The sequence below is a fragment of the Neomonachus schauinslandi genome, chromosome 8, assembly GCF_002201575.2.
Source record: "Neomonachus schauinslandi chromosome 8, ASM220157v2, whole genome shotgun sequence".
In the NCBI taxonomy this organism is placed as follows: domain Eukaryota; kingdom Metazoa; phylum Chordata; class Mammalia; order Carnivora; family Phocidae; genus Neomonachus; species Neomonachus schauinslandi.
Genome location: NC_058410.1, coordinates 15,555,771 through 15,583,268, shown reverse-complemented (window position 1 = coordinate 15,583,268; position 27,498 = coordinate 15,555,771). Strand labels below are relative to the sequence as shown.

The following is a 27,498-nucleotide window of genomic DNA, read 5'->3' as shown; positions in this document are numbered from 1 at the left end:
TGTAGGATGAGGTGGGAATTGGGATCTTGACTTCTGCATCTACCACAAACCAAACGAGTATGAACTCTGGTACAGGGACTCAAAAGGAACAAGGCATGAAAATAGAAATGTTTCAGAACACTTTGTTTTAAAGATTTTATTTATTTTTTGACAGACAGCGAGAGAGGGAACACAAGCAGGGGGAGTGGGAGAGGGAAAAGCAGGCTTCCCGCCAAGCAGGGAGCCCGACGTGGGGCTCCATCCCAGGACCCTGGGATCATGACCTGAGCTGAAGGCAGACGCTTAACCGACTGAGCCACCCAGGCGCCCCCAATCTTGTGCTTTTAAGCTACTCATGTTCATTGTTCTCTTCATAATAATGCTTTGATTATTTTGCCTTTGGGATCTGCAGGGGCCTATGACGTCCATATGGAAAGCGTTTGATTTACCTTGTATATCTTGCAGGTGCAACAACTCAGAGGGGGGGAAATATCCTGTCTTAGACATTCATAATATATGTCATTACACTAGAAAATAATGCTTTAGGGAACCATATCCTGAGGTGTCTAACTTGGCCAGATCTGGAGAGTCCACAGTCAAATAAGTAACCAATAGATGTTAAGTACCTACTACAGTTAAACATGCAAGTTCAGCATTGCTTGGAAGCTTAACAAGAAAGTAATTAACCTGAAAGTGGTTAATTCAAAACTTTGAATTGTTGGGTTGCTTAGTTTGTTTCCCCAAGTGGACACACCGGTTCAACCATGGTTCACTTGAGTATCTGTATCAGGAAGGTTGTAACAGTGGTCTGACGTAAGTAGGATCATTTTTTCTTGGTTAAAGGGAAGTCGGGGTGGGGGCCTGGTGGGGAAGAACACAGTTAAAGTTGAACCCTTAAGAGTTCCGTTCTGATTCTATGAGGCTGAGTTGTGGTTCTTAGCCAGGGCTGTTAGGACCACCACCTAGATGAGGCACATTTTGGGGTGGAGAACACCCGGAATGCCTCATGTCCTGCATTTCCAGCGTGTAGTTTGCACACAGGAGGATGCTGGTGGTGTCTAGGATTCACATGTTTCTTTTTGTTGTTTTATGGAGCATCTCTCTGTCCTCAGTACGATACAGACCTAAATGTGGCGGGAGCGCCAAACATTGCCAGGTAGGCCTTTCATGTACTGGAATTCTGGTAGACCCTCTTCACACAGTGAATTGCTGTAGTTGGTAGGTGGTACTTTTTATTTCCCTCATGTCAAGCAGAGATCTTATAAATTCCCTTTGTCTGAAATCAGCATGGTGGATCTCCCACCTCACCAGATTTAGAGCTCTGTTTTCTTTCACATACTTTCCCAGAGAACTGAAGATCTTTAATATTTTTTAAAACAACTGTAACTTTTTAAAGTACGGGAATATCTGGCTGAAAAAACATATTGCATTTACCCTGGTGTCTTTAGTTACAAGGGCTGTTAATAGATGGGACTCAAGGGTTCAGTGGGCAAGTCCGTTTTAGAAAATGCTACAGTGGGCGCACTTGGCTGGCTTAGTCGGTAGAGCATGTGACTCTTGATCTAAGGGTTGTGAGTTTGAGCCCCACACTGGGTGTAGAGATTACTTAAAAATAAAATCTTAAAATGTTAAAATGATTTCCCCCTTAGAGATTCAGAGCGCACACTGAGGACTGCACTAGATCAGAGTTTTCCCAGATGATTTGAGCCCAGAATACTACTGAGGTAATGCCTGGCACACTGCTATTGATAGACCTAGAGTATTAATATTCTTGGATACCAGTTTGAAAAATGCTGATCATTGAGATTTAGAGGCCTAGTTTGTACTTAATATTACGAATAGAGTTCACCTGTAGTGGCCAAGGCCTTGGGATTTACATAAAAATATGAGATATATTATTTTCTATTTTTAACTTCTTGATTACTAGCATTCAGTTGTATTAAATTAATTTTGCATGCTAAAAGCATTAACTAGTGATTTTCATGGGTCTCTCTTCACTTTCATTCTTTCTCTTTTTTTTTTTTTAAGATTTTATTTATTGGGGCACCTGGGTGGCTCAGTCATTAAGCGAACGAAAGTTGGGGCACCTGGGTGTCAAATATTTGACAGAGAGAGAGAAAGCGAGAGCAGGAATGACAAGCGGGGGGAGTGGAAGAGGGAGAAGCAGGCTTCCCACCGAGCAAGGAGCCCAATGCGGGGCTCGATCCCAGTACTCCGGGATCATGACCTGAGCAGAAGGCAGATGCTTAACGACTGAGCCACCCAGGTGCCCCAACTTTCATTCTTATGTCAAGGGGTGACTCTGGGCTATTCCTCCTGAAACTACATTAAGGATTTTAATGAATTTTCCTGAAAATTACAAGAAATAGGGAAATCATAAAGGTGAATACTGCTTAAAAAAAAAAAAAGAGGGAAATCAGAGATTTGTAGACAGTGGCCAGAGACTCTATTTGGTATTAAATACCCTTTACTAAGTGGCATTTAAGGACCCGCAAGCTCATGTGCTGTGCAGATCATATTCCAGAAACCTTACTTAGATAGTCAGCATTGAAATTTCAAAAGCATGATTAGTCAGAGTGTGTGTTTTCTTTATTTGGGGCTGGAGGGAAGAGAGCCACATTGACTCTAGATGACGGTGATGAGACGCCCACCCCCTTTTCTGGGTCTTCAGATGAACTCAGTCTTGTTTAATGTCAATAACCAGTAAGGAGATATTTTTTGTTGGTTGGTTGGTTTTGTTTTGCTGAATAGATGAGTGGGAAGACATAGCATGAAATTAAAAGCAAGCAGAGGTTTTATTTAAAGATCAGATACTTCGGGGCATCAGTATTTTAAGAGATGAAATTGCTGCCTTATAGGAGGGCCTCTTGAGGAAGAAAATCGGGATCAGAAAGAGATCTCCAAACGTCGTTTCTCAGAGATAAGGACATCTTATTAATTATTATTATTTTGAGAAAGAGAGAAAGCTTGCGTGCAAGTGGGATGGGAGGGGTGAGGAGCAGAGGGAGAGAGAGATTCTCAGGCAGACCCTTCGCTGAGCGGGGAGCCCCTGATGTCATAAACCTGAGATCACGACCTGAGCTGAAATCAAAAGTCAGCTCTTAACCAACTGAGTCACCCAGACGCCCTGAAAACATCTTATTTTTACAGGTCACTAGAATCACTCCTGTCCCAGGGATATAGTCTTCTCAATTTCATGTGGTTTGAAGAGCTTTTGGTGCAACGTTTTGACAGTATCTCTGAAACTTGAGAAGCAGGTCATTTTCTCTCTTTAAAAAGCCTTCCAAGTTTAAAGGGCTCCTTTTTTTGTGGATTACCTTGCATCCTTTTTAAATTCATGGAATATAGAATAGTATAATAAACACCCATGTACCTATCAGCCAGTTTCAGCTGTGATCAACATTTTACTAATCTTATTTTGACAAATACATATATAGTTTTTAAAAAGATTTTATTTATTAGAGAGAGTATGAGCAGGGGGAGGGGCAGTGGAAGAGGGAGAAGCAGACTCCCTGCTGAGCAGGGAGCCCACCACTGGGCTCGACCCCAGGACCCCTGAGATCATGACCTGAGCTAATGGCGGATGCTTAACTGACTGAGCCACCCAGGCGCCCCAATCTTATTTTGTCAAATTTTATTTTTTATATTTTATTTGCTTATCTTAAAACAAATACAAGATATGTTGTCTGCAGATCAATCATTATACACCTAATGGTGGAAGGCTTTATAAAATAACATGACCACATTATTATTGTCAGACATTACAGAATTGACAACTTTTTGGAATCTTAAGAAAACCTTTAAAAATTATTTTACAACTCCTGGTTTCATAAGTTTTATTTCTGCATCTCAGAGATGGACTGCCCTTGGGGTGGAATGGTTTCATATGGAGACAGAGCATCTTAAGGCCAACTTGTTAGAAAGCATGGCTGTGTAGGGGAAAGCATAGAGGGCTTAAGGAATTCAATCCAGTTAGCTCACAGAAATTAGGGCTGTGGCTCATCTAAAATTTTTATAAATATGCATTAGTGATGGAGTCATCAGCTTCTGCATTTAGCCTTCTGCTTATTTCTAGAAATTTAAAAATAGTTTGGGAATTCTCTGTGCTTGTGTTTAATAAAAGGGAGGGCTGAAATAGTTTCACCGTATTCAGTTGTGCACTGTTTGAGCAGTTTGGTTCTAGGTTGAATATACTGTTTGGAGCTATGGCTGTTGACTTACAAAATAACTCTTCAGTCATAAAAATGGTTAACTTTTTTTTTTTTTTACTTTCATGTTAGATCTCCACCCAAAATGAGGAGTTCCCATTAGCTGTGGAACCTTTGCTCTGAGCTCATTCTCCCAATTATAAACGGGGACTACGACCATCTCAGTTTTTAGATTGTGTGAGATTCAAATGGAGTAATATCTGGGAAGGTTCTCGTTTGGAGCTATGGCTCCAACAACCCTGAGATCAACAACCTGAACTCAACAACCCTGAAATCAAGAGTTGTATGTTCTACCAACTGAGCCAACCGGGCACCCCCAGATGGTCAACTTTTTAAGCGTTCTTTTTTTTTTAAGATTTTATTTATTTATTTGACAGAGAGAGAGAGTTAGCAAGAGCAGGAACAGAAGCAGGGGGAGTGGGAGAGGGAGAAGCAGGCTTCCCGCCGAGCAGGGAGCCTGATGTGGGGCTCGATCCCAGGACCCTGGGATCATGACCTGAGCCAAAGGCAGACGCTTAACGGCTGAGCCACCCAGGTGCCCCTAAGCATTCTTGATAGATGGGCTTATTAATATCTTGCAGCTCTATGTACATGTGGTGGTGGGGTCCTGTACAGTCTCTTTCTTGTAGCAGGATAACTTGCCTTTTTACCTGAGGGTCAAACCAACTAGGATCCCCAGGCAGGAGAGCCTGCATCTCTTGAGTCATTGTTTCCTTATGTCCAAGTCTGTGCCCAGGCTCTGGCCATCTTTTTTTTTTTTTTTTTAAGATTTTATTTATTTGACAGTGAGAGAGGGAACACAAGCAGGGGGAGTGGGAGAGGGAGAAGCAGGCTTCCCGCCGAGCAGGGAGCCCGATGCGGGGCTCCATCCCAGGACCCCGGGATCATGACCTGAGCTGAAGGCAGACGCTTAACGACTGAGCCACCCAGGCACCCCCAGGCTCTGGCCATCGTATTCTAGTGGTGCCCTGTGTCTTGAGCTGCAACCCCATTTGTGTGCAGGATTGGGTATAGCAAGATGCATTCCATGTACACAGCTGTGTCTAATATTGTTGAATCCCCTTGTCATTTGAAATATAATGCTGACTCCTTCAACACCCTCCTCACTGCAAGAATGGGAATTTTTAAAAGGTGGCCTTAATATGATATAAAAATAATTGGAGTAGAATACATACCTTGGTTTGTGCAAGTGGACTGAGGCTCACACAATGGCTTCTCTGAGAGCTTTTCAATTAAGAACGAGAACCTTCCCAGATATTACTCCATTTGAATCTCACACAATCTAAAAACTGAGATGGTCTTAGTCCCCATTTATAATTGGGAGAATGAGCTCAGAGCAAAGGTTCCACAGCTAATGGGAACTGTGTTGTGGTCTCTGCTGTTTCCCCCATACTTTCTGTGGTTAAAAAAAAACAAAAACAAAAAACCAACTCTGGTGTCTCTCCTCCATTTAGACCTTTATGTAAACTGCCTTGCCCTTCTCCTACCCAGGCTATTAGAAAATTAGAGGATTAGAAGTCTTCATGTTAGATGTTGTTGAGTGCAGAGGGTGGCCCAATCAGGCAAAATTTCTTGCAGCTTTCATTTTAGAAGGGGAAATGGGCCCGGGACAGGTACTTCCCTTTGGAGCATAGCTGTTGACAGCAAATTACCTGTATAATAAAAACAAGTAAAACTTAGTTAACAGTTGACTTATTACAAACTTATAACATGGGTTAGGGGATGTTCCAAATATTCTGTGAGGTAGATAAAATGAATTCTTATTCATTTTACAGAGAAAGGGAGGTAGGAGAGGCTAAATAATGCACAGATTAATAATAAGAGGCTAAATAATGCACAATAATACATTAATAATGAGAGGCTAAATAATGCACAAGGCCGCAGATCAGACCCTGCTTTCCTGGCCACCTCCACGTTGCTGGCCTGGAGCCACCACGTTTCAGGCTAAGACAATGACGGGGACAATTACAAAATGCTGAATTGAAGTACTTAATCTTGCTCCAGAGTACCCAGCCCTCCACTCCTTCTGAGCCCACTATGTTATCTTCCCGCCAGGAGGGAATATGGATTAGTTTGTATGAACAAACTCCTGAAATACGATTTCACTGCTGAGTTTCTTTCTTAAAGCAGTTCTGTTTTCCCATGAAAATTCATGTGACTGGTAGAAATTAGAATTACAATGCTTCACTGTAAAGCAAAATTTTCTTAGCTGCCTTTCACCCATACTAAAAATAAACCGAAACAAAATAACTTGCAAAGGAAAAGCTCTCCCACCACCCAGTTGTAAAAGTAATGGTGTTACTTAGGTAAAGAACAGAACACAAAAATAGAAAAATAAAGGATATCAAATATTCATAGTTCCTTCCCCAGTGACTTTGATGCATTACGATATTAACAGTTTGGTAATGTTGCTATTTTACAGTATGTTCTCCTATGTATTTATCATTATTTTATGAAAACTGTTTAGTTTGCCTTTTAAATTGACTATTACAACATAAAATACATCTCCATACTATTACACACTTTGTAGGTACCATTTTTAATGCCTACAAGATAGGCTGTAACCATTCCCCAAATTTTGGATATTTAGAATTGTTTCTCATTTGAAGTTAATTTTGAAAAATCTTTTTTCCTCTTACTCTTTTGTAATGACCTTAACTATAGGAATTCGATCCCATAATTCAGGATAGTATAGTTTACTATGATTTAGTAAAGCATCCACTTCTTTTCTTCACTCTGTGTCCTAAAGGTTTATACCATGTTTAGACTTGGATTTTATAAAGTTTCTGCTTAGATTAGGTTTTACAAAGCTTTCTGCTTAAATTAGTTTGAAATAAAAATGGTTATTTTATAAAAGAAAAGCAAAGCTTTTGAAACCCATAATTCTGTTGGTGTTCTGTAAATGACCTCTAAATTAGAGGGATAACTTTTCGCTTATGCATAACCCAGGCTGCTTGATACTGTCACGATGACTTGTGTTCTTACAGCCTGTGCCGTTTTTGAGACGAGTTTCCCAAGTGAGGAATTCGGCGCTTAAGAAACTCCACGCCCTGGGGCGCCTGGGTGGCTCAGTGGGTTAAGCGACTGCTTTTGGCTCAGGTCATGATCCTGGAGTCCCGGGATCGAGTCCCGCATCGGGCTCCCTGCTCAGCAGGGAGTCTGCTTCTCCCTCTGACCCTCCCCCCTCTCATGTGCTCTCTCTCATTCTGTCTCTCTCAAATAAATAAATAAAATCTTTAAAAAAAATATACATATCAATATATCAGGAGCCTCTGGTAGCGTGCAGGAGAGCCGTGATGTTCCTGACTGGGTCTTGGTCAATATATATTTTTTAAAGATTTATTTATTTCAGAGAGAGCGAGTGAGCGAGCAGGGGGAGTGGCAGAGGGAGAGGGAGGGAGAGAATCTTTGAGCCACCGAGCTGAGTGTGGAACCTGACCTGGGGCTCAATCTCCCCACCCTCAGGTCATGACCTGAGACGAAATCAAGAGGGGGCCTCTTAGCCGACTGAGCCTCCCAGGTGCCCCAATTCTGTTTTTGATTAATGGTGTGGCCGAGGACATTATTAATATGGTAATCACATTTGGAGATCATACGAACAGAGGGGTGGAAGCTTCATGAGAGCAGTTTGGTCCATCATTGCTCAGATGATCTGAAAAGATTTGTGAATCATGGGAAGCCAGGTGATTAGCATGCTTATAGCCCCAGAATCTACAGCTTTTAGGGTTCTCCAAGTATTTTCACCTTTGCAGTGATAAAATGAATAAAAAGGAAACCATGCCTTCATATGATATATATCAGTTATACCTCTCAATAAAAAAAGAAAACTGTCTCTTCCCCCAACACCAGTGCAAAACAAAGAAGTCTGCAAAGGCAACATTTGTTAAAGATTTTGTGTAGTGTTACTAGAGTTTTGTTCTTTTTGTTAAGTGCTTAGACAGAGATCGGACAGAGACCTCTCATCCCCTTCTTCCCTTCCTGCACTCCTGTTAGTGGGTTATGTTTGTCTTATTTTAAACAGATAAAGGAATCAAACATTCTCTGTAACTTGCTTTTCCCACTTAAACTTGAGACATCTACCCACATCAGTGTCTCTAGATTTACTGCCTTCCCTTCGATGCTGTTATATGGATTGTGTGTTGTACATCACTCTCCCTATGCCTCAAGTATGTAAAGCCGTATCCATTAGAATAGCGCGCTGGATGGGGCGCCTGGGTGGCTCAGACAGCTAAGCATCTGACTCTTGGTTTCAGCTCAGGTCATGATCTCAGGGTCATGAGATAGAGCCCTGTGCCGGCTCCGTGTTCCGTGTCTGCTTGAAGATTCTCTCTCTCCCTCTCCCTCTGCCTCCCCTTCTCAATTGCTTGAACATGTGCGCGCTCTCTCTCTCTACTTCTTAAAAAAAAAAAAAAAAGGAATAGTGTGTTGGAGTGGGTATGCACATTTAAATTATTTATAGCTATTTACAAATTGCTCTCCAAAGACATTGTTTACTGATTTATACTCTGATTTCTATTTTTTTTCTGTTTGACACTTTTAAAGGCTTACCTTCAAAACGCTGCCTATTAGAATGAAGAAAAAGACATTGAAGTGTTTTCTTTACAAGTTTTATTAGGGGTTTAAATTACCCCCCAGATGGGGGTGTATGGCGGCTCAGTCAGAAGGGCATGTGACTCTTGATCTTGGGGTCACGAGTTCAAGTCCCACATTAGGTGTATTTATTACTTAAATAAAAATTTTAAAAACTGACTAAAAATTCCCCCCAGATAATCTTTTTTATTCTGATCATTTGTTTGTGGGTCTTTGTCGTATTGACTTCTGGCTGTTCCTGCTTATATCTGCTTAACAGTTCTGCTTCTTGGGTTTTGCCAGAATTGCGCTGGTCAGAGCCTCATTGACTACATTCGTGGCAGGACTGTGGGCCCAGTCCCACCTCTGGTGGTCATCCAATGAGGATGTAGACAGAGAGCATCACTTCTGTGGTGGAAGAAGATACTTCAGCAGGCTCATCGCTACCCCCAACATCCTGAGAGTGTCAAGAACTCACCTGTTTGAACATTGTTTGACTCATTCAGTAAAGAGCTTGATAATCCTGGGGCACCAGGCTAGCTCAGTCAGTAGAGAGTATGACAACTTATTCTCGGGGTTGTGAGTTTGAGCCCCCTGTTCGGTGAAGAGATGACTTAAAGATAAAATTCCTTTTTTTTTTTTTTTTAAAGATTTTATTTATTTGACACAGCGAGAGAGGGAACACAAGCAGGGGGAGTGGGAGAGGGAAAAGCAGGCTTCCCGCCAAGCAGGGAGCCTGATGCGGGGCTCGATCCCAGGACCCTGGGATCATGACCCGAGCCAAAGGCAGACACTCAACCGACTGAGCCACCCAGGTGCCCCTAAAGATAAAATTCTTAAAAAAGAAGGGTGCTTTGATGGCTCAGTCAGTTAAGCGTCCAACTCTTGATCTCAGCTCAGGTCTAGATCGCTGGTTTGTGAGTTCCAGCCCCATGTTGGGCCCCGCCCTGGGTATGGGGCCTACTTTAAAAAACAAAACAAAAAAGCTTGATACTCCTACTGCTTACTCTGCAAAGGAGCTCAGAGCAAATCATGGGCAGTCCTGTGGAGGAGGAAGAGGAATGGAGAAGTCTGGTGGTTTTTTTGCAATGCTTTGGCTGCCATTTTGGATATTCTCTGTTCTTAGAGGAATGAGAGGAAAACACTGTTGCAGGAAGCACTGAGATTTTTTTTTTTTAAAGCTTGTTGAGTTGTAATGTGGTAATACTTTACAGGAATAAACTCTGGCTGACCCACTCAAAGGATATAAGCTTGAAAACATTAAGGGTTTTGATTTGCTCAAAAGAGGCGTTTATGCTTTTTGAAGCACAAATCCAGTGGGAATAGAGGTTTTCTGGTGCTCACTGTGTTAAGTGCAGAGAGCATGTCTTTCAAGTCTAATGTCTATCTCAGGAGTCAAGGTTCTATAACTGTATTTGTACAAGTGTAAAAGTAAGTTCAAAAGGAATGGAAAAAGCTGTGTGAAAGAATGGAGTAGACATTTCCTCTTTCTTTCTTGTTTGGAAACTTGAATCCTGATAACTGCTTTCTTCCCTGAGTTAGATGGCCCTCATACCTCATCTGGCTCCAATATTCCCATTCCCTGTCACTAAGTTGTGTCCTTGCCTCTCTGTGTTTACCTCGGCATAACTGATAAATAAATCCTTCTCTTCTGTGGGCATTTGAATTATAGACAAAAGAGAATGACTGAGGACAAGCCAGATATGTATTAAAAAGCATGTAATTCTCGGGACACTGTGGCTCAGTTGGTTAAGCGCCTGAGTCTTGGTTTTCTGCTCAGGTCATGATCTCAGGGTCATGAGACGGAGCCCTCAGTTGGGCTCCGTGTTCAGCAGGGAGTCTGCTTGGATATTCTCTCCCTGTGCCCCTCCCCCCTCAATAAATAAAGCTTAAAAGCATGTATTCTCCCCCTTTTACAAATGCTTATGAATATATACATACACATGTATGTATTTAATGTTAAGGAACAGTGGGTTCGGTTTCTTACCACTTGAGGTGACTTTAACTTACTGGTAACTCTCAGAAGCACCTGAATCTTTAACAATAGTATAAATTATATAAATGGTTGGGGATGGGGAAAAAAGCAAACAAACACTCTTTTTGTCACAAAAAAAAAAATTATCCATCTACAAGGACACATGAGATTTTGTAAATAGCATCTCTAAATGAAACACAGAATGGTGGAAATAATCCGAATATGGTTAGGGATGAAGCCCATTTTTGTTGTGGAGGGTGGGTCTGTCATGGGCTTTGAATGCTCACTGGAGATTGAGCTTGGGTGGTCCCCTTGCATTGAGACCCAAGCTATGAATATAATAACATTGACTCAAAACTCAGTTTTAATAATGGTCCCTGTCATCAGTTGTCTGCTACCAAAGTTTATATCTCAAGTGCCTTTTGGAAGTAGAGACAGTTGCCCTGTGGTCCCTGGGAATAAGTAATCCATAATTTTTTTTTTTTTAAAGATTTTATTTATTTTTCAACAGAGAGAGAGAGACAGCGAGAGAGGGAACACAAGCAGGGAGCATGGGAGAGGGAGAAGCAGGCTTCCCGCCGAGCAGGGAGCCCGATGTGGGACTCGATCCCAGGACCCTGGGATCATGACCTGAGCCGAAGGCAGACGCTTAACGACTGAGCCACCCAGGCGCCCTAAGTAATCCGTAATTACCACACTTTGTGTATAAGGAGGGCTAGCAGCGATCTCCAATTTTAAGACTCATTTGATGTCATTTAATGTGCTTTGTTATATGTAAGGGTAGAGGAAAGTTTGTGTCTGAATCCTATAGGTCTTTCACGTTTAAAGACAAAGACGGGGCGCCTGGGTGGCTCAGTCGTTGGGCGTCTGCCTTCGGCTCAGGTCATGATCCCAGGGTCCTGGGATCGAGCCCCGCATCGGGCTCCCTGCTCCGCAGGAGGCCTGCTTCTCCCTCTCCCACTCCCCCTGCTTGTGTTCCCTCTCTCGCTGTGTCTCTCTCTGTCAAATAAATAAATAAAATCTTTAAAAAAAAAAAAAAAAGACAAAGACAGTTTGGATCCCGGTTAAGGTGTCTTGAGTTTGACAATTAATAAAGAATTATGAGACGTCTTTCAAGAATTATAGAAATTCTCTAGGACTCTAAACTCTGTAAAACTTCAGACTTCTGGTTACTAAACAAGGGGCACAGTTTACTGCGTTGAAAAATGGAGGCATTAAACCTGCTTTCCCATGAGTCCCATTTAGTTTGCCGTATCATGGTGCATACGTCAGCATTTTTTTAGGTTAGATTCATTGTGTTTCCATGGATCCCATAGTAATATGTGTTCCCTGCTTTCATCCTCTAGCTCTTCTTCACGTTATTAATCAAATCTGAGCCTGACGTGTTCACATAACTAGTGATTTTTAGTCCAAATACTCTTCAACACTGACATTTTTGCTAATGGGCATTGTGGAGACCTTCCCCTCCCCCTGCTTTTGTCTTTAGGTTTCACTTAAGACTCCTGTCTTTCATATTTTGGTAAGAGAAGACTTAAAGTGGAAATGTAATCTGAGTATTCTGTCTAATAAATAGACTCAGCATGGGTATTTTGAAGCCAACTATTTCTTCTGGAGAGTAAGTATTGAAGTACAGTGGTTATTATTTCAGGAAGCAGCTCATGTCGTTGAAGGGCAGCTTTGCTGGGAGCCGGGAACAGCCAGGTGAAATCAATTTAGCTTGGTTCAAGTCTTCTGGGTTGACTGTCTTGAACCTGCTGTCCCTTCAAGGCTCCAATCTAAGTCAGTGGTTTGGCCAGGGTGCTCCGTTCGCCTGGAAGCATCATTGAACCCTGCCAAGTAGAGTGCCGTGGTTTAGAGATTTCTTTGGAGTAGGCAGGCCTGGGTACTATGGAATACTCTTAATGGCATTGTATCATTATGCAGAGCAACAGGTCCTTCCATAATCTAATGCCCTGGGAAAACCCTGGAAGTCGTTATTGAGGAGTGCTGGCCTTCGGGCCCTGGTGCCTCCCTTCTAGGCTGTGGGGCCCGTGGCCAGCCAACCCCAGCCTCTGTGATCACACTGAGGTCCAGTGTCCTCTTCTGTACAATGGAAATACTACCACCCGCCTAAGTTGGTTTTGATAAAACGAGAAATGTATATGAACTTATACGAACTGTAAAGCTTTGTTGAAATCCTGGCGTTCCTAATGGTTATTATACTATTTTTTGCCATAGCCTCAAAACTTTTTACCTTTATTTTCAGGATTTACAAAATAATGGATGGGCATATCTATATGTCTACTGTTTTTGCAACGGAAAACATCAATTGCACAGGCTATCCTCTGGGGTAGAGGACAACTGATCATTTTAGTAATATTTTAAGGAAAAATCAACAACTCACAAAAGCACGAGTGACCCATCTCTTTGTGTTGTCCCTGGGTACACTGGTCTTTGAACCATGGGGTTCCTAATTCACCTCCCTTCTCTGCTTCCCCTGTATCCTTTGTCACACGCCCATCATGTGGGAACTGAGATGTAGCTTTATCTGTACTTCCTCCTCTGTTTGTGACTGGCTCTCTGTATTCCTCCATCATGACCGTTGCCCTAATTGTTTAGTTACATGTCTGTCCTTTTTCCTGAGAAGGACACATTGTCACTTAGGTATACTTTGGTCAAATATGCATATCTTGCATCCAATCACAAGGAAACATTGTTTTAAAGAAAACAGCATATGGTATAGCTCCATACCCAGCATGGAGCCCATCCCTGGGCTTGAACTCACAACCCTGAGATACAGACCTGAGCTGAGATCACCAAGAGTCAGTTGCTTAAGCGACTGAGTCAGCCAGGTGCCCTGAAAAAAACAATTTTTAAAAGTCTACTTTTCAAGTAGTCTGTAAGCTCAAAGGGGCTGGGGCCACACCTGACTTACTCATTGTTGTATCTCAAATAGGCCTGGAATGGTGGGTGTGTAGATCATGTCTGGTGTTTGGATAAGTGGAAGGGTGTGCTCATTTACCCAGATACAAAGCCCTATCTGCTTGATAAGAGCTCCTGGGGTACCTTCTGTAAGGTAGCTGGATCATCCAGACTAATGACTCAAATCTTCATTATCATTGAAAGTAAGTTTACATGGTTTTGTTTTCTCCCCGTAGCTCCTACAGAAGAATGGTCAGCTGTCTAGTGCCAATGGCTTAGCTGAGGAAGAAGAGTTCAGTCCCCAGGAGGGAGCCCTGAATGGCCAGGAGGAAGAAGCCATTGTCACAGATGGTAAGCGCCTTTTCGGTCTCTGGGCAGAAGAAGTAGGGACTCTAGGGCTGACAATACCTGCTATGGATCTGCTGAAACAATAAAAACCAGCCTGGTTGGACCATACAGTGTCCTGCCTGGGGGTGGATGAGGTTGATAACAAAAGCAATCCATTGTTTGTAAAAGGAAGTATTTATCAGACCTTTTGGGTGGCCTTGACACTCAGGTATAGGAAGTTCTGCCAATATTTGGGTATAGGAAATGTAGTCATGTTTCGTCTTTCTTAGATGTTTTTGTCTGGAACTTAGGTTGGTGGTGTTTTGTTTTGTTCTGTTTTGTTTTGTTCTGTTTTAATTGTTGCCTGGTCGCAATTAGTTGTCTGGTATTGATGTGAATTCTTGTTGGAAACCCCAGAGTCGTGGTTGCTTTAAGAGTCAGTGTCTCTCACTCTGGCGAGAGGCCTGCTCCCCTTGCACAGATTTTTCTAGAAGTGTATTTTTCAGGGTGCATGCCGCTCTTTGCCCAAACTATGATTTGCTGCATGTTTTCTAGCTCTTGAGCCTAGAGGCCCCGTGGGGGTGGTTATTGGAAAGTGAATCACCACGTTGTCACTAGTTCGAGTCAGCCCACGTGAGGTCGCAGGGACCACACCTTCGGGTCAGAAGCAGGCACCTTGGCCGGTAGGCCTCAATCGAAGCGCCCCGAGTTGAAGAAGAAACGTCCTCTGCTCTCGAGTTCTTGTTTCATCATTCCATTCAATCATAAACAGAGGAGTAATTTAACAACCACTATCGAGGATGCATAAAAATGATGATTTGGCATGGAGTGAAGTGAGTCTTCCAAGCAATGTGAATTAAGACAAATGAAGGGGAAAGTCCCAGGAGAGGAGACTGGCCATTGCCTTGGTTAAATGAGACTCCTCTAACATGTGGAACCTGTTTCTCTTCTTGTTCAATGCCCCCATGGAGCTGCTTCAAGCCGCGAGCTGCTTTTGAAGTTAGTGGGAAGACTGATCTTTATATATAACACCACAGGCACAATATAAAGTTAGAAATATATACAGTCTCACAGAAGGGAGGATTTGCATGACCTAGTGTGAAAGTTTCAAATCATCTCCACCAAAAGAATTGGAATGGCCCCAACTCAAATTCCAAAGTCCCATGCTTTGTCCTTCCCATGGCAACTTTTGAATCCAGTCAAGCCACAGCAGGTCTGGAGCCTTCTCTGGCCAAGCCACTGTGCTCAGTGCTGCAGGGAAGATGAACAGACTGACAAACAGCCCACCGCTTACCCATTGCAGGGGAGAGGAAGCGGGTCTATAGAAGGATACACAAGATAAAGGGAAAGGTTAAGACAGGGTAACATGGTCGGTATCAAATGAATTTGCAAGAAATGAGAGCTGCTCTGAGTTCTGGTGGTGCAACCATTTGAGGTCAGAGCGTGGGTAAGATCTGGGGACTGGGGGAGATAAGGGTTAGATTTGTTGACAAGGGACGGGGGCCAAAGTGAGGAGAGTAATAACAGCCAACACCTTGCAAGTTTTTACTGTGGGTCCTGGAACTCTGCCTTTTGTGCATTATGGTCTTTAATGAGGTAGGTAATATCGGTGTCAAGATTTCAAACCCAGGTCAGCAGATTACCTGGCACAGCGTCCTCTGAGCAAAGAGTAGAATGAACACCCAGAGAGGCAAGTGTGCTCAGTAACAGGGCTGTGAAAGCAAGTATTTGGTAGCAATGTGGGATCACTGACGTATGCCATCAAGGGAGCCCCTGGGTCAGGCAGGCTTCCTCTATGATGCTGATATATGTGATCGAGAAGAGAAGGTAGAGCAGGAGAAAGGACAGGCCTTAGCAGATGATTATTCCATGGTCTCCCTGAGCTGACCCAGGCTTCTGATCGTGGCCTTGGGGCTCTGAGCAAATAGCAAAGATTTCTTGCAAAAAGAGTGGTAGTTAATATACCTTGTCCTTCAGAAGATCCTGAAAAGGCCTTGTCACCTAGGAAAAGACTGGTGGGTGTCCTAGGGCTGCAGAGGTCTCCACCCCAGGCCCTGCCTTTAGGGTGAGCTTTTAGGCAGAACTATTAATCCATTGGCTTATTAGCATCTGTAATAAGCTTGGTACACTTGTTTTTTCTTCTGCCTTTTTTTTTGCCTGCCTGGCATTGTAAACATGGATACTTTTTCATGCCCCCCCCCTTTTTTTTTAAGATTTATTTATTTATTTGAGAGAAAGAGAGAGTGGGGGGAAGGGGCAGAGGGAGAGAATATCCAAGCTGACTCCCACTGAGTGTGGAGCCCGACACAGAGGCTCAGTCCCATGACCCTGAGGTCATGACCTGAGGTGAAACCAAGAGTTGGATGCTCAACCAACTCAGCCACCCAGGCGCCCCTTTTCATGCTTTTCTTTTGACTACAGTAATAGCCTATGGTTAGATTTTATGGTTATTTCTAGAATTTCCTTCTACATAGAAGCTTACTAGGATGTATAAACAAAGGCATAATTTAGTATGTAACACTTAATCGTAGGATTGCGGGGACCTTGGTTTCTACTACTGTCCACATCAGTAAGAATAGATCTGACCCATCTTCTTCCCTAGGAGGATTGACCAACTGTGGGATTTGGTCCTGCCATACGTGGATCAGTTCATGTGAGAAAACTATGAACGAGGGGCATTCCTGCTGGAGGGTTTTTAATTTAAAGTGGCTGACTATATTTAGACAAAGCCAGATATGAAAATATTTTCCGAACTTGACTTGTTTGCTTTCTTTCTGAAACCAGACATACTGGTAATTCAGAACCAATCCTCTTCCTATAATGAAAATGGAATCCTGTTTCCTTATAAACTTTCCTCAAATGACAGAAGATAGGAACTGCCTCCTAAATAAACATCTTCTAATCTGTGCATCAGTGTTAGAAATGTATACGGCAATTTTGGAGAGGACTTGAAGATTATATAATTCCATGGGCCATCTTTTAGAAGGTACACAATCAGGGTTGAGAACAAATAATTATTGAAAAAAAAAAAATGGGACCCCTGGGTGGCTCAGTTGGTTAAGTGTCTGCCTTCGGCTCAGGTCATGATCTCAGGGTCTTGGGATCGAGTCCCACATCCGGCTCCTTGCTCAGCAGGAAGCCTGCTTCTCCTTCTGTCTGCTGCTCCCTCTCTCTCTCTGACAAATAATGAAATCTTTTTTAAAAAATTAAAAAATGGGCACCTGGGTGGCTCAGACGGTTAAGCGTCTGCCTTCGGCTCAGGTCATGATCCCAGGGTCCTGGGATCGAGTCCCGCATCGGGCTCCCTGCTCCTTGGGAGCCTGCTTCTCCCTCTGCTTCTCTCTCTCTCTCTCTCTCTGTCTCTCATGAATAAATAAATAAAATCTTTAAAAAAAAAAAAAGAAAAACGAAAAAATGAAAAAAATTCACAGTAAATTACTTTAGCCTCGGAGATTTTGTCCTTCTGAATTTTTTAAGGTGATTTACCGTGGGCGCCTGGGTGGCTCAGTTGGTTAAGCGACTGCCTTCGGCTCAGGTCATGATCCTGGAGTCCCGGGATCGAGTCCCGCATCGGGCTCCCTGCTCGGCAGGGAGTCTGCTTCTCCCTCTGACCCTCCTCCCTCTCATGCTCTCTGTCTCTCATTCTCTCTGTCTCAAATAAATAAATAAAATCTTTAAAAAAAAAAAAAGGTGATTTACCGTTTATTAAAACTGCTTCTGTCCAACAGCAGCCTTCTCCCAACTCGAAAGTTCTTTCATGCCACGCTATTTTCAGTATTCACAGGGGTCATGCAAGTGCCATTAGTTTTGTGGAAAGTCTGCTTTTGTTGAAAGGTTTAAAAAAAGCCCCCTCCATCCCTGTCATTTTTCTATAGTCTGTGGCCCCTGGATTTTCTGTGAGTTAAATGCCTCAACACAAATGATTTTTAAAACATTACATGTGGATCCAGTTCCAATTCTATATTTAAAACTTTTGCAAATTAAAAACTCAGATTAATAAAAAAATTTAACTTTAGTATCTGTTGTGTGCATTTCCCCCCCCAAACAGATGGGAAAATTCAATATTACCAAATAAAAAAATTTAAGACCTTCTTTATTTGGATAGTATATATTTTTAAAGGTTTTATTTATTTATTTATTTATTTATTTATTTGACAGACAGAGAGAGAGAGAGAGCACATACAAGCAGGGGGAGTGGAGGGGGAGAAGCAGACTCCCCGCTGAGCAGGGAGCCTGATGGGAGCTGGATCCCAGGACCCTGAGATCATGACCTGAGCTGAAGGCAGACGCTTAACCGACTGAGCCACCCAGGCGCCCCTGGATAATATATTTTTTTTTATTAAAGTGCCTACTCAACTCTGCCATGTGCAAATACACAAGTGATTGTCTCCGATCTTAATAATTTGAATTTATCATTTACAAGGCAGTTTGTTTCTTTTTGAGATTTGCCTTTCTGCAAAGTAGATACAGCAGACGTTATAAAGCAGGTGAACGCCATGATTCCTCATCTCCCTAGGTCATACTGTTTGTATGAACAAACAAGAGTCATTTCCTTGGTTTTTAAATTTTTGTTCGCATGTGCTTTATATAATTTGCATACCCAGAGTGTGAGGACATTTACCCCAGCAGCAATGGAGTGGTTGTGGTGCTCTCTACCCTTGGCATTTGCCACTCTGGGGCCAACTGCATTAAAAGTAGCAGTCAGCTAACCAGGCAGATAGGCTTTGTTATGCTGATCAGAATGGTGAGGAGGAGGGCACCTGGGTGGTTCTGTCCGTTAAGCGTCCAACTTTTGATTTTGGCTCAGGCCATGTTCTCAGGGTCCTGAGATCGAGCCTTACATGGGACTCCCCGTTCCCAGCAGGAAGTCTGCTTGAGATTCTCTCTCTCCCTCTCCCTTTGCCCCACCCCCACTCTCTCTTTCTCTCTCTCTTAAAAAAAAAAAAAATCTTTTTAGAAAATGATGAGGAGGGTCACTGCTGCAAATGGGAGGCAATCCTGGGAAAAACCCTCTCAGATCCCAAGAAAAATTTAAAAACAGGAAAACCCCCAAATGTTGTCACTTAAAACAGAAGTCTTTTAGAGAATGTGTTTCTTACATTCTGCAGGATTCTACTTTTTCTACATCTGGATACTATCCCCCAGATACAGTAACAAAAATGGAGTATGCCTTGCTCAGCTATCTAGAAGCTTCATTTGCAACATTATGGGAGAATTTCATTTTCCTCATTGTGCTTAATGTCACTGTCTTAGCTTTTATTAAATTTGCTGTTTGAAACCTACCAGATTCTGGTGTTTAGTGCCTTTGGGATATGGAAAGACCAAAAGGTTATTTACTGCCAAATGATCGCAACACTCCCTGTGGACCTTGTTACCTTACAGAAAATCCATTCTGGAGTGACTAGTAGTTAGTCGCTTTTTGATCATCTAATACCTTTATCCGGACAGTGAGTACTTAAGATCCTTTCCGTGTCTCTGTTAGAAGATGACCTCCCCCCGCCCCCAATACATGTTCTTCTGTGAGAGGTTGCTCTCTCAGCTGTAAAGAAATCCACGATTCAATCGCTTCTCTATTTTAATTGGTGACATAATTGGTACCTTGTTATTTTATTCTCATGAAAACATGCATGCCTGTTGCTCAGATGACTACCCTCCATTCCTCCTTTATTTTTTTCCCCACATCGTTTGTCAACACGCGGCGTGGTTCATGTCTGTCTCTTACCTCCAGCTCTGCTAAAATAAAGGGGCCACGAGGGCAGAGATTTCTTGGGCTGACGTGGGAGGTCTGTCAGATGCTTCCGTGCTGAGTCCCCCGAGGCTAAACCTTGTGTCCGACACCTAGTAAGTGCTTAAGAAATCCTTAAATAAATGAAGAGCTAGAGTTAACAATATGACCTTTCTGCTCATGGGAGAAGGGCATCTGTTGGCTTTTCACCTTCGTATCATTTGCTGCGCATAAATACCACAGCTTTGTAGATTTTACCCGCCCCCTTTCCTTTGGTGCATTAGCACTCTCAAAGCTGGATCCTTCTCCGCACACCATGCTGTGCTGTCACAGGTGCTTACTATACTTACTATAGGTTATGCAGGTGTTGCCTGGAAAGGTGAGGTCAGACCCTGCCTGCTCAGGAATGCTATCCAGTGTGAGTGCTCAAACCACAAAGAGCCCCACCCCCACCCCCGCTTTGGTTTTTCGAATACAATATTATTGCATGACATGTTCTCAAGCTGTATCCTGTTTTGTAATGTTTTGAAAACTAGGGGAAACACTCACAAAATAACCCTTGAACATCGGCAGGAGTACTGTGCTTTGCAGTTTCTGGGAACCGGTTTTTATTCATTCCTCCAGCGGGAATGTTTGTAGCATTCCTCTCTGAAATTACTTATGTCATTGACAAATTTCTGGTAACAAATAACTACTGCTTTCATCTTTAAAGAACCAGATTTATTTTTTAGTAATTAACAGCCAACCTATACAGAGAAGAATTTCTCCCTCGAACTATATTCAAGTCTGGCAGTCCAAAGAACCTTTATTTTTCCTTCTAACTTGATAAATGGTGGGGGTATGAGGAAATAAGGACTTCTGGTCCTCCGTCCCTTTTAGTTCATTCTCGGGGACAAAACCACGGGTAAGGCTGCTCTAGTCACTATTTCTTTGTGTGCCCTTGAATTGAATCTATCCCTTTATCTCGCTGACCATCAGTTTTCATTTGTACAATGAGCATCCTCAGTCATCTCTGAAATTCTGGGACTGAGTAACATCAGTATTGCTGGTGGGTTTGCACTATGATGCTAATGATGGGTTAGCTGTTGAAGACACCCCAGTGGCCTTGGGTAGGTGAGAATCTACACGGTAATTTCATTATGCCTTTTTGTAAAAACACTTTTTCTTTCTAGTCTGATCTCAGAAGTCATCTTCTAGATTTGGGGCGCCTGGCTGCCTCAGTGGGTGGAGCATGCGACTCTTGATCTCGGGGTTGTAAGTGTGAGTCCCATGTTTGGTGTAGAGATTACTTAAAAATAAAAGTCTTTAGAAAAAAATCATCTTCTAGATTTAAAGTTTTAATTTAATGAGAAGTTCAAGAGGGAACATTTATTCAAGAATGTCTCAGTAGATAATCATTTAGGTAAGAAAGAAAGCTAAGTAGTTTCATAAATGTGGCTACAAGGTAACATAGCTCTCCCCCTGTATGGGAGATTGAAATTATGTAATAAGATTGGTTATGGGTCCCATTCAGTGACAGATATGGGTAAATGCCATTTCTTTTTGCCCTGAAGACTGTCATTCAGCCTTGAGTTACTTCGAAGACTCACCTATAAGTAGCTATAGTTTCGAGGCTCTCCCAGTCCACTGAGCAGGGTGAGTGTTCTGGCCCACGTGAGAAGGCACGCGGGTGAGATGGTCTTATAGGCTGGTCTGCGTTATGTACCAAGCTTCAGACCCTTTCCTTGGAGGGACTGAAGTGGTGTCAGGTTACTGGTTCTTTAATTGTGACTAAGCCATAATGGAAACATTAAATTTTTTTAGCTATTGCATTTATTTGACAGTCCTTTCGATCTTAGACTGACTCATCCTTAAAACAGTTCCAATTTAGGTTCACCTGGCTGGCTCAGTTGGAGGAGCATGGGACTCTTGATTTCAGGGTCATGAGTTTGAGCCCCAGGTTGGGTAAGATTATAAATTTTTAAAAAAATCTAGTTTCACCTAATGTAGCAACCCCCAAATGGTTCCAACAATGGTATGTTCTAGAGCACAATGTCCCTATGTTATATAAATAATGGTGCTTAGGTAACTTACAGAGGATGTAGTCTCTGGGTTTAAATTCTGCCTTATTTTTAGCCTATCAGTTGAGTCTTTTTCCTGAGTACCACACGTTGAATTTTTTTCCTTTTTCCTCATTCGTCATTTATTTAGAGTAGTATAAGTCTTCATAAAAGGTATATTTCCCCCCAAATCATTAGTTTCAAGGTATCTCAGCTGGTTATTTTTTTATTTTTATTTTTTTTTGAATGTAGCTTTTCCACAGTTTGAATTTTTACGAACTGCTTTTGTAGTGAACGTGTCAGGACAGTGTGAGTAGTTATAGGCAAGATGTGATTAATTGAATGGACTGGTTACTTTCACATGTCTGAGCCTGCAGTGTTTAGAATGACAAACAAAGCACAGGGCGGTCACCCTGCTGTATTAGTTTGCTAGAGCTGCCATAATAAAATACCACAGAACAGGTGGCTTATACAACAGAAATTTATTTCTTCCCAATTCTGGAGGCTGCAGAGTCCCAAGTTCAAGGTGTCAGCAGGTGTACTTTCTCTGAGGCCTCTCCTTGGCTTGGGATGGCCACCTGTTGACTGTGTCCGGTCATTCCCGTATATGTGCATACCACTGGCGTCTGTGTGTCTCAATCTCCTTTTTTAAGGATACCTGTCATTTAAAAAAAAAGGGGGGGCGCCTGGGTGGCTCAGATATCTGGGTGTCTGCCTTTGGCTCAGGTCATGATCCCGGGGTCCTGGGATTGAGCCCTGAGTCAGGCTCCCTGCTCGGTGGGGAGCCTGCTTCTCCTTCTCCCTTTGCTGCTTCCCCTGCTTGTACTCTCTCTCTCTGTCAAATAAATAAATAAATAGAATCTTAAAAAGAAAGAAAGAAAAAGAAAATAAAGATACCTGTCAGGTTGGATTTGACCCAACCCACCATAACGGTCTCTTTAACTTGATCCCCTCTCCGAATACAAGCACACTCTGATGTGCTGGGGGTTAGGGCCTTCAACATCTGAATTTGGAGAGGACACAGTTCAGCCCGGAACACCTGTCTGCATGATTGACAGACTGCAAAGTCCGGTTTAGTGGCTTTGGTGGAAGGGAACTTAGAGGTGGTCTGGACCAGGCTCTGGCCCCCATTCTGGAGGCTCTTCTGCTCAAACACAGATTTAGGGAGTTTCTCCATAACAGGAAACCAGTTACTCCACCTCAGGGAGAACATGCCTCCCCCTAGCTGTGCTGCCTTCTGGAACTGTATAGAACAAACTCACCTCCCTTTTCCACATGGTGGCCCTTTAAGTATTTGAAAACATTTATCCTGTCTTTTCCTTTAATCTTTTCTTCTCTAGGCAAAACATTGCCAGAGAAAATAAGCCGTCTCCCATTTAAAGAGAAATGCCCGGGGCTTATTATATATTTTGAGTATGAATGTGCTTGCTGGAAGCCTGCCAAGCATAACTGGGTTTCAATTTCAATATTCCCGCCTTTTACGAATCGTTTAATTTCTCCAACTCTTCAGAGCACGTGAGAACGTAGTTGGCTTTCCACCAAGTATTATGTATTGAAAGAATGGCTTAGAGAGGAGATAAGTACATTGATGGAGAAGCATATAAAGGAGTGTCTCCTTATCAAGGATGTTGCTAAATGAGCCAAAGCCGAGTAGCGTGAAGAAAATGTCAATATACTTTGATACGTTATTTCTTATGTTGGAATTACAGTCGCTCTCTTGGTATTCACTCATCAGGATCCTCAGCACACAGCCTACATAATGGGATCCAGTAGTTAAAGATCAGAGTAAGATAATCTCCACTTTGCAAATAATTGCCTGTCACAAATAAATGGAGGATGCTTTAGTTTCCACATTAGTAGCTTCCTGCGGAGCCCTCAGTCAGTGGCCGCATTTTCTAAGCTCAGTGAATGAACTTTTTACAAAAGAGCAACATTTTCCTCGTGTGTGTCAAATTTTGGCCTTAAACACCTACCAGTTGTGTTAATTTTTCCATTCATTACTCAAATGCATTAGGATTTTCTGTGTCGTCTTGATACACGTATCACTGTCAGAATCTGATGCTGACCTGCTTTTTAATCCCTTGGATGGCTTAATAGTGTCCTTTCTGTCCTAAAAATGTTCTGAAAATCTTAGTGATGGGTCTCCTTGTGATTCCATTTATCACATGCTGGGTTCTTTAAGTCGAGAAACCCTTCACTTCTGGGAAATTATTTCATCCATTCCCCTCTTTTTCTTTGTTCTCTGTTTGGAATTACTATTACTCAGATTTTAGACCTTTGAGAAAGGCCCTCTTTAAAACTTTTTTCCTCTATTATTTATCTCTTTGTATTTGGCTCTATTTTCTGGGAAAATATCCTAAAGACTAGATTTTGTTTTGTTATCTTATTTTTAATTTCTAAGAACTGAGTTTTTTTCCTAAACATTCATTGTTGAAGTATCCTGTTTTTTCCTTGGCTGCATTATCTTTCTTTTTTTTTTTTTAAAGATTTTATTTATTCATTTCAGAGAGAGAGAATGAGAGAGAGCACATGAGAGGGGGGAGGGTCAGAGGGAGAAGCAGACTCCCCGCCGAGCAGGGAGCCCGATGCGGGACTCGATCCCGGGACTCCAGGATCATGACCTGAGCCGAAGGCAGTCGCTTAACCAACTGAGCCACCCAGGCACCCTTGGCTGCATTATCTTTCTGAGGATTGATTTGAAGTTTTCTTTCCCTGCATTGCCTCCGTCTCTTCCAAATTGCTTTTTTGTCTTTCCTAATAGGTGTTTTCGTTACATATCTGATTTGGGAGCTGGTTTGTCATATTTAAAAATTGGGGGGGGGGGCGCACCTGGGTGGTTCAGTCAGTTAAGCGTCCGGCTCTGGATTTTGGCTCAGGTCACAATCTCAGGGTCATAAGATCAAGCCCCGAATCAGACTTCACGCTGGGCATACAGGCTGCTTAAGATTCTCTGTTTCCCTTTCCCTCTGCTCCACTCCCCTGCTCGTGTTTGCTCTCTCTCTCTCCTTTCCCACTCTCTAAAATAAATAAATAATAATAATAAATAAAAGTTGGTTGGGATTTATGTTACTGGGGCAACGTGGCCATTCCTCGATGGTGATCTGATCGATCTTAACATGTCTTTTCTTGGGCTGGTCAGATTCCCCCAAGAACACTCTTGTTTCCTGGGAGTGTTCGGGCTCATTTCTGGAGCCTAGTGAGGGAGAGAGTCTGGGAGTGGGGTGCATAAACTCCTCTTGTTTTTCATGATGGTGCACTTCGTGTCTTTGAATCTCTGCTCCCCCCACTTTCCACTTCCCTGGCCTGGAGACCAGTTTCACTCCTGTCATCTCTGGGACAGGTGAGTGAAGAGGGTCTGGCTATACAGACTGTGGGAGGGGGAGCTGAGGGTCTTTTTTTCTTTTTTAATAAGATTTTTAAAATTGTGGTACCTCATATAGGAGGGATCTACCCTTCTGTGAATGGCTTATTTCACTGTTTCATGTCTTGAGGGTTTGTCTGATCATATAGGAGGGATCTACCCTTCTGTGAATGGCTTATTTCACTGTTTCATGTCTTGAGGGTTTGTCTGAGTTGTAATAATGTGACAGGATTACTATCCATTGTTAGGCAGAGGAGTAATCCATTGTTTGTATATATCACATTTTGTTCATCCATTCATCCGTGTCTTGGCTCTTTTAACCTAAATCTACTTGCTTTAGGTCCACTGAGGCTTTTAGAGATTTCTATAGCATAAATGGAGTCACTTTCTCCACTGTTAGTCTAGGATGCAGGTTTGTTGAGGTGCTCGAACCAGTTGCCATTGAAAATTTCTTACCTTTTCTGTTTTTCTCTGACCGTGGAGTGTATCCATTCAGTCTTGATGATCCATGAGTATGTTTTCTGGAGGGAGTAAAAGATAAATATGCTGTCATGCAGAATTTACTCTTTATCTCGACAGTAAATTTTACATTGACTTTTTAAAAATTATATGCTTTTAACTATCACCCTCTAGATTTGTAGAAAAAGTCATCTTTGCAAGTAAATTGTAATTCATGTTTGCAAGTAAATTGTAATTCATGTGACTATAGCTTAAATATATTACTTCTGCAAGTGTCGACTTTTGCTTTGTAATTATTTTTTAAGCCGATCTAAATATACTCATAGGATGACCTTTTAAGTAAAAATCATTTAAAGCACTTTATTGTTGTATATGAGTACTATAAAAGTTGGTGGAAAAAATAATATATTTAAACATATTAATTCAAATATATTAACAAATTAAGAGACAATGGAAAAGACAGGTGTACCAATTAAATCAATCAATGGGAATTTTATTCCTTGCCATGTAGAGGCCACCAAGAACTCATCTGTAGTCCAACTAAGTTAGGTTTATTTAGGTGCTAAACCAATGGAAGATTCCTGCATGGGAGCCCCAGTAATGGGGAGGTGGGAGGACCTTATTATAGGATTTGGGCTTATGCTGGAGAATTCTAGGAGAGTGGAAGGGTCAACTCTAAACTGGACACTGAGGTAGTGCGGGCGATTCTGTGATTGGGTATCTTGGTAATTTCTATCTAGAAGGCTAGGAAATTAAAAGCAGGGATAGGATTGTCATTTGCGAAGTGGCAGAAAGAGGGGAACGTTCCGGGCATCTGGCTGGCTCAAAGGTCGAGCTTGCGAGTCATGATCTCAGGGTCGTGAGTTTCAAGCCCCATGTTGGGCATGGAGCCTACTTTAAAAAAAAGAAAGAAAAAGACAAAAAGGAGGGGGGGAACGTTCAGTTAGGTTTGAAGTTTCAGAGCTGTTCTCTGGCCACATGTCACTATTTAGCACTTGAAATTCTGCTAATCCTATTTGAGGTGTGCTTTGTGAATAAGCTACATCCTGGGTTTCAAAGACTTAGTGCAACAAAGAGATTGTAATAATATATTACATATAATAAAACATTTTCATTAATCATTTTTTATACTGAGTCCATGTTGCCCTAACATTATGTTAATACTGGGTTAAATAAAGCATAATAAAATTAACCTCAATTTTTTTTTAAAAGATTTTATTTATTTATTTGAGAGAGAGAGAATGAGAGAGAGCAAGCACATGAGAGGGGGGAGGGTCAGAGGGAGAAGCAGACTCCCTGCCGAGCAGGGAGCCCGATGCGGGACTCAGTCCAGGGACTCCAGGATCATGACCTGAGCCGAAGGCAGTCGCTTAACCAGCTGAGCCACCCAGGCGCCCAAAATTAACCTCAATTTTTTTTTACTCATATTCATGTGGCTACTCTAATACTTGAAGTTGTGTATGTGGCTTGCTTGGGGGTTCACACCATGATTCAGGAAGACAGATGTGGAGGGTGCTGGGCTGGCTGATCGCCGCCATTGTTCGAGTCTACCTCGGCTTCTTCCCCCACCCTACCCCAACTCCCTGACTCCTTTTCGTTAAGAATTCAGGCAAATTAAGATCCTTTCTTTCTCTTCTGGTAAAGTGAGGAAAAGATGATCATAGTGATTACACAAGAGGATACTTCTCTTCTTAGGATGCATTTCTGAAAAATTGATGACAAAGGGGCATTCTTGTCTTTCCAGAAATCTTTTTCAAAGGATTCTTCAAAATGAGGCTTATCTATATTGAAAGTAGTATTTCTCAACCTTTTTTTCCATTATCGCTCCAGTAAGGAATCTTTTTTGATATTTTCCTAGCACCCCCCCATAACATTTGAATAACACAGATGTATATCAGTTTATCTATCATCTATCTATCTATCTATCTATCTATCTATCTATCTATCTATCTATC

At 42.3% G+C, this 27,498-nt stretch overlaps 1 protein-coding gene across 1 annotated transcript in view; it reads left to right on the top strand.

Moving 5' to 3' along the window:
- AKAP12 (A-kinase anchoring protein 12) overlaps positions 1–27,498 on the top strand; it is a 94,586-nt gene that overhangs the window by 39,301 nt on the left and 27,787 nt on the right. Inside the window, exon 2 of the mRNA XM_021693183.2 lies at positions 13,869–13,983. Within this exon, the coding sequence (XP_021548858.1) occupies positions 13,869–13,983 (115 nt within the window). The remainder of the gene's footprint in view (positions 1–13,868; positions 13,984–27,498) is intronic.